This window comes from Dipteris shenzhenensis, chromosome 16 (assembly GCF_047967505.1).
Source record: "Dipteris shenzhenensis isolate YYH24624 ecotype China chromosome 16, Dip_SZ_1.0, whole genome shotgun sequence".
Classification (NCBI taxonomy): Eukaryota; Viridiplantae; Streptophyta; class Polypodiopsida; order Gleicheniales; family Dipteridaceae; genus Dipteris; species Dipteris shenzhenensis.
This window is the reverse complement of record NC_141611.1, coordinates 18324921-18332295: the sequence shown is the minus strand read 5'-3', so window position 1 is coordinate 18332295 and position 7375 is coordinate 18324921. Positions and strand designations below refer to the sequence as shown.

The window sequence follows — 7375 nt, the reverse complement described above, 5'->3', positions numbered from 1 at the left end:
GTACGCTTATTAGAGGCCGTCCATATATCCTTCCCTCTTGTCCCCCCACTTCCCTTGCCCCCCACCTTGTGAGGATGCCTCACCGCTTGCATAGTGTCTGTTAGTGCGTGAAGGCATTGCAGCTGTCCTTATCCTATGAAAACCGGTTCATAGCCCATGATGCAACGTGCATACAAATTTATGTACATGGTGATTGAGGTGACTGCCACCTCACCCTCCTCCTTGATGGAGGTTGGGGGTACCCCTAGACCATCTTCTTGAAGATGGCATCCCCAAGAAGCAACCAGCTATGGGGATGGGCCCCATTTAATGCATGTTTTCTCCTGGGAGGGGGATTAGAGGCCATCCCCATAGGCACCCCAAACCACCTTTGCAGGCCAGCGGGGAAATTTTAGGGATATTCCCCATAGGAAGACCATCTATCCAATGTGCCTTCCACATATGATGGTCTGGGGGTGCTTGGGGGTACCCCACACCTCCTACCAAAGATGCTAGGAAATGAGAGCCACAGCCTCTATCATAGCCAATGACAGTCACAACCATAATGTCCCTACAGAGTAGCGTTGTGCTATGGGGATGACAGATATCTATGATTCACAGGCGTCATTTGACAACCTCCTCTAAGGCCAGAACACATTGCTGCTCTCCATAGCATGGGGACGGCCTCTTATGGTGACAACTGTTCACACACTTAACCCACATGCAAGGATTGTGCACACAAGGATCACCAGTATCACCAGTGTCTAGCCCAGTGAGACGAGATCCTAGTATCACCAAGGATCACACAAGGATCGTGCACACAAGGATCACTAGTATCACCAGTATCACCAGTGTCCAACCCAGTGAGATGAGATCCATTCAATGCACCATGGGCAGGCATGTGCTTGACATCTTTAACCTATTAACCATAGACATGAGAAAAAAGAAGAGAGGACATAGCTTGCCACATGTCACAAAGAAGGAGCTCTTAGATGGAGGCTTGGAGATGGGAGGCAGTGGAAAACAAGAGGTAGGCTTTGAGTGGGGAGGAGGTGGAAAGACAAGAGGCAGCTTTAGGAGGAAGAAGGATACAAAAGGTCAATGGAATGGAGGAGATGGAAGTTCAGCTTTGGGAGGAAGGAGGAGATGGAAGGTCTCAGAGCCATGGGGTAAGACTTAGCCAAAATTTCAAAAGCCAATCCAATTATGCAAGATGAATTGACTAGTAATTTAAGAATCGATCAATGCATGTGCTAAAAGGAGCCTCTCTCTCTATATGTGTGTGTGCGCGTGTGCGGGGGACACTTGCTATATGCATATGCATATATGTGTGTATATGCACATATATATACATTTGTGTATCACGTGTGCACACATGCTCACATGTATGTATGCTATGAGAGAGAAATGTATATATATATATTTCTAAGGTTTACGTGTCACTCAAAGGTTGTGCCATGTGGCACGCATAGAGCTCACTCTCCTTGCATTGCCATATGGTCAATCTAGCCAGCTTTCTTCTCCCACAGGTACAGACAACGATGCCCCAGCCTCCTTCTCCCATAGTCAATCACAATGATGTCCTGCACAATGATGCACTAAATCCTATCCAGTATCACCTACTTTTTTTTTGGGGTGAAAATCTATCTAGTATCACCTACACAATGGTACCCAATTTAAAGCCTTATGCTATAATCATACCTTTACCTACCAAAGGCCAAATTTCTCCCAGGATACAATCCTCGCAACTCGAATGATTCCACCACCCAAGTCTCTACATCCACCTAGTCACAGTACATCACCACACCCTTGAACGCCTATGTGATTGCAACAATTGCAAGATGTATATACAGCATGCATGCACTGAGCATGTGTTCAATATATGATATACAAATGTATATGTGTGTGCATGTACACACTTATATACATATGCATCTAGCAAGTGGTTCCCCCCCCGCCCCCCCCATACACACATAGAAGATGCAATGCTAGGAAAAATGTCTTTCCCAATTAACATACATGCTACCGAGATTCAATTTGAAAGTTCCCTAAAAAGCATTTAAATATTGAGATTTATAAATAAAACCTAAAATCTTATTCATAGGATCTCGATTCCCAACATGAGATCTGAAGCAAGTGGGTCCCTAACCTATCGTAGATGGGTCAGGCTACTCGTATATATATATATATATATATTTATTTAGAGAGAGAGAGAGAGAGAGAGAGAGAGAGAGATTCCTCATAGAATGATGTCCCAAAAGAACACAAGGATGCAAAAGAAATTCTTAAAGCCTTCAAAGCCATATACAAAAAGATCCAATAGATCCACATACAGCTCCCCTGAGCAAAGAAAGACAACAAATTCAAAAAGATACAATATAGAGAGCTCCCCTTGAGTAATTTGGGTTATATGAAACTTGAATTTTTCTTTATTGACGTTTTAAGATCCCACCTTATATCAAGGGAGAGTAGAGAGGTGATGCAACTAGTAGTTTGTAAACAGAGTAGGTGCACATATCAATCACTGAACGGACATAGGCCTTCAATTCACGGAGTTCGACTTCTTCTCGAGATGATGATGGAATCATATAGAATTCACACATCTGGAGCGATCGCATCAAACCCATGTAGCCCACTCGGCCCTCAGTTGCATGGCCCCCGTTGTTTTCGTAGCGGAGATGCACAATCCGACTGGTTGGCAGCTCATCTGCCCAGGCAATCAAGCCCTCACTATCCAATGGTTTCCCCCGAGGACAGTGGATGTTTGCGTTCAGGTACTGCACTATTTTGCAATGGTCGCCTTGAGAAAACGGACTGGGAAAAGGGTTTTAGCTGGCGACACCCAGTTCTCACAATTATGGTGATGCAGATAGGTCATTGACCGAGCGTTTATGGAAGCAGTACTTCACGGATCCCTCCCAGTGGTGGGACAACCGAGATAGCAAAGTAAGTGTGCGAAGAGTCTGAACTCAATGATTTGCACACTTAAATCTGTAGACTGGTTAGTATGACGAGTTTGGTGCAACAGGCAAACCCAAGATCTCCAGATTTCAAGCATAAGATTACCAAGGAGGCGCTATGGGTAGACGGCTGGCACAATCCAGATTGGGTTAAAGTCATGCTCGAGAAAGAGGCCAAAGCATCCACTGGTCAAGCCCAAGAGCTTGCCTTGGTTTTAGTGTGGCACAGGTCTGAAGTAAAAGCACAAGAAGGGCGAGAGAAGAGTAGTTGGGAGACTCCCAGGTTAGAGGAGGCACTCATGTCTGTGGAACAGATGCCCGAGCAGCCTTCCGTTCAGAACCTTATATGGATCTTGCATAAGTGCAGAGCATTGAAAAATCATGCGTATACCAAACGCTTCTATGCCTATCTGTGCAAAAATGGGCTGGAAGATCATAGATCTCTTGGGAACTATCTCGTCCCAATGTTGGTCCAAGTTGGAAGCATGTGCGATGCTCAGCAGGTTTTTGATAAGTTGGCTGATCGGAATTTATATTCCTGGAATTCTCTCATCTCGGGTTATATGAAATGTGGGGAATCACACCATGCCCTCAACCTCTACCAGAAAATGCAAGAGGATTCTGTACATCCTGACACGTATACCTTTGTGGCTGTACTGAAGGCTTGTGTTACGTTGAAAGGTGTAGGAAGAGGCCGAGAAATACACACTGAGATTGCCAGAAAGGGGCTGGAAATAGATCTTTTTGTTGGCAGCACGCTGGTGGATATGTATGCCAAATGTGGCTTGCTTGTAGAAGCACGGGAAGTGATTGAGAAGCTGCCAGTTCGAGATGAGGTCTCGTGGACTGCACTAATGACAGGATATTCCGAGCATGGGCTTGGTGAGGAAGCGCTAGATTGTCTTGAACAGATGCAACTTGAGGGTCTCTCTCCAAATGCCATCACATTTAGTTGCAGCCTGAAAGCTTGTGGCAGCATAGGAGCCACAGATACGGGCCAAGAAATACATGCGGAAATTGCTAGAAAGGGGCTGGATAAACATCTTGTTGTTGGCAGTGCCTTGGTGGATATGTATGCCAAATGTGGCATGCTTGCAGAAGCACGGGAAGCGTTTGACGAGCTGCCAGTTCGGGATGTGGTCTCGTGGACTGCAATAATGGCAGGATATGCTGAGAATGGGCTTGGTGAGGAAGCGCTGAACTGTCTCGAACAGATGCAACTGGAGGGTCTCTCTCCAAATGCTGTCACATTTGTTTGCAGTTTGAAAGCTTGTGGCAACATAGAAGCCATAGACAAGGGCCGAGAAATTCACACTGAGATTGCCAAAAGGGGGTTGGGAAGACATCTTGTTGTTGGCAGTGCGTTAGTGGATATGTATGCCAAATGTGGCTCGCTTGCAGAAGCAAGGCAAGTGTTTGACAAACTGCGATTCCGAGACAAAGCCTCATGGAATGCATTGATGGCAGGATATGCTGAGCATGGACTTGGTGAGGAAGTGCTGAGCTGCCTCGAACAGATGGAACTGGAGGGTCTCTCCCCAGATGCTGTCACATTTGTTTGCACGTTAAAAGCTTGTGGCAGCATAGGAGCCATAGATAAGGGCCGAGAAATACACATGGCAATTGTCAGAGTGGAGCTGGAAAGAAATCCTTTTGTTGGCAACACGTTGGTGGATATGTATGCCAAATGTGGCTCGCTTGTAGAAGCTCAAGAAGCATTTGATAGGCTGCCAAGTCGAAACGAGGTCTCATGGAATGCACTAATGACAGGATTTGCAGAGCATGGGCTTGGTGAGGAAGCACTGTACTGTCTTGAACAGATGAAACTGCAGGGGGTCTCTCCAGATCCTGTTACATTTGTTTGCAGCTTGAAAGCTTGTGGAGGCATAGGAGCCATAGACAAGGGCCGAGATATACACGCTGAGATTATCAGTAAGGGGTTGGAAAGACATCTTGTTGTTGGCAACACGTTGGTAGATATGTATGCTAAATGTTCCGCTCTTGCAGATGCAAGGGAAGTGTTTGACAAGCTACCCATTCGAAATGTTGTCGCATGGGGTGCACTAATGGCAGGATATGCCCAGCTAGGAGAAAATGAAACGGTTTTCCATATGCTTGAGAGAATGAGAGGAGAACAGGTAAGGCCCGATGGAGTCACATTCTCAATTGTGCTTACTGTTTGCAGTCACACGGGTCTAGTAAATAAGGGCCAGGAGTACTTTGAGATCATGAGCAAGGACTATGGCGTCACTCCAACGATTGAACACCACACTGCCATGGTTGATCTCCTTGGTCGTGCAGGCCAATTAGAGGAGGCGGTAGCAATGGTGAAGAATATGCCATTTCATCCTAACAATGTGGTGTGGCTTACAGTGTTGGGTGCTTGTCAAAAGTGGGGTAATGTGAAGGTTGGAAGACTGGCCTTTGAACATGCAGTGCAATTGGATGGAAAGAATGCTGCAGCTTATATTTTAATGTCTAACATTTATGCAGATGCTAACATGCAAGAGGAAGAGAAGAAGATTGAGGCGATGAGAGTGAAAGAACAAGCATGGAAGAAGCCAGGACAGAGTTGGTGGACTGACATCGGTGGTATTGTGCATTCGTTTTTGGTGGGGGAGATGAGACATTCCCAAAGTGAGAACATATATGGAAGACTAAAAGATATTTCTGTCAAAATGAGGGAAAAAGGTTATGTCCCAGCTTCGCATTGGGTGTCACAAGACATATCCATGGAGAAGGAGGACGGGTTATGTGGGCACATTGAGAAGCTGGCAATCGCGTGTGCCCTAATCAATACATCCAAGGGGACACCCATACGTGTTTTTAAGGATCTCCGGGTTTGTAAGGATTGTCATGCGGCCACTGCTCTGATATCAGAGATAGAGCAGCGAACTATTCTTGTCAGAGATGCAAACCGCTTTCATATTTTCAAGCAAGGAAGGTGTGCTTGCGGGGACTATTGGTGAGGCTAGTGCATCTACAGTACCAGTTTCCCCTTTATTTGAAATGTCCCTGAGAGGTTTAGGTGAGGTGTTTTCAGAGGAGGGTGGAATTGAGCCAGATAATAATTGGTGTTAGAGGTGCCTTTACATGATGGTAGATCTGGCGTTAAAAGGGTGGCATGAATTCTGAATGTTTCTAAAAAGAAAGTCTGCACTTGCAGAACTGAAGTGTTTCGTGATTCCTGCAAACACAGTGTGGATGCGGTGTTTACACATCATCAAATTTGTATTACTCTATGGTCTCACTGAAGTGAACCATGTAGATTAAATAATGAATGATAACAAGATTAAATATGTGAAATATGAGCTGTCTCCTGGTAATCTAAGGTCTCAAATTTCCAAAGTTAACATTATTTGCAAAGACAAGCAAAAGGTATATACACAAAGGTGATATCGATATAAAACGATCTATATTTGGTAATCAAGCAAAATTATACGTATGATGAACAGCATGTTGTCTAGCTTATACATAACCACAATGGACAGTATGCCGTGGCGACAAACCTAAAAGAACCTAAGAAAGCATGTAATGCCTCTAGTGCACGTACTTGCAAGTATAACAAATAATGCAGAATTAGCTCTTTATAGATCTATTGCTTCCTCCTCATATGTCTGAGTCATCACACAAATTAAATAAGATCATGCTTTCATTGTTAGAAGGTGTATAGAACAGTCAATCAGTACGGTTTTGAGTGTGAGTAGAGTGATGTAAGGAGTTGATGAGCCAATCATCCATCCATTGTATATAAACGTTCTTGTTGGCTGCCACATTGTGCTCTCTTCCCCTCATCTCCTCCTTGTTTATAAGCATTGAATCCAATGGTTGTGAGGCAGTTGTGAAGGTTGCAGACTTCTTCCTGGAGTGGGGATTAACCCATAAGGCAGCAAAGCTGCAGCTTGATGTTAGAGATGACAGTCCAAGGCAGCTAGCAGCTCAGACAGCACATGGTTGGTCCTCAAAGGCCTTCATACAAGACTGAACGCCGTAAGTGTGGCGTGACAACGTAAGGCAAAAATCTTTAAGTAAAGGGTCATGGCTGAATTAGGCAGTTCAACGCTGCAACAGTCAAAGGCTGCTTGAAAAATTCCTCAATGACAGCCGAGACAGCACTGAGCTCTCGTATAGCCGGAGTCGCAACTAAAAGGCCTTTCATTAGGCCTCTTTACTACAATCAACGTATAGGTGAGAGTGGGTTGGCTTCCATGGACATAGCAAGGCTCCATAGGCCTTTCGATAAGGGCGGTTGCACACCGCTCAGCGGTCCTGCCCAGCCTGCGGGCAGCCCAAAAATACTAGGTGGCTATTGCCGTGGGCGCACACATTACGGACCAAGCCACGGAAGAGGGTCTTTCTAGCCTGTTTGTATTGGGTGTTTGCAGGAGCGCCCAGACTCGAGCAGCCAAGCAGCCAAGACTCCTTGCCCGGCGTGG

General features: G+C 45.4%; 1 protein-coding gene across 1 annotated transcript; it reads left to right on the top strand.

Annotated features, from left to right (window-relative positions):
- The first annotated feature begins 2496 nt into the window (after positions 1-2496).
- On the top strand, positions 2497-6139 carry LOC147892643 (pentatricopeptide repeat-containing protein At1g11290, chloroplastic-like). Its single transcript, XM_087387461.1, has 3 exons — positions 2497-2753; positions 2849-2925; positions 3008-6139. Exons 1-3 carry the CDS (start codon positions 2552-2554, stop codon positions 5906-5908), a joined length of 3180 nt encoding a protein of 1059 aa, XP_087243587.1. The 5' UTR covers positions 2497-2551; the 3' UTR covers positions 5909-6139.
- The last annotated feature ends 1236 nt before the right edge of the window (positions 6140-7375 follow it).

What these genes read in the sequence shown, in the direction of transcription:
- LOC147892643 (XM_087387461.1), top strand. Translation starts at nt 2,552, where the DNA reads ATGATGATGGAATCATATAGAATTCACACATCTGGAGCGATCGCATCA. An exon ending in CAGTGGATGTTTGCGTTCAG is followed by an intron (nt 2,754 to 2,848) that starts GTACTGCACTAT and finishes ATGGTGATGCAG; the next exon opens with ATAGGTCATTGACCGAGCGT. An exon ending in GGGACAACCGAGATAGCAAA is followed by an intron (nt 2,926 to 3,007) that starts GTAAGTGTGCGA and finishes TTGGTGCAACAG; the next exon opens with GCAAACCCAAGATCTCCAGA.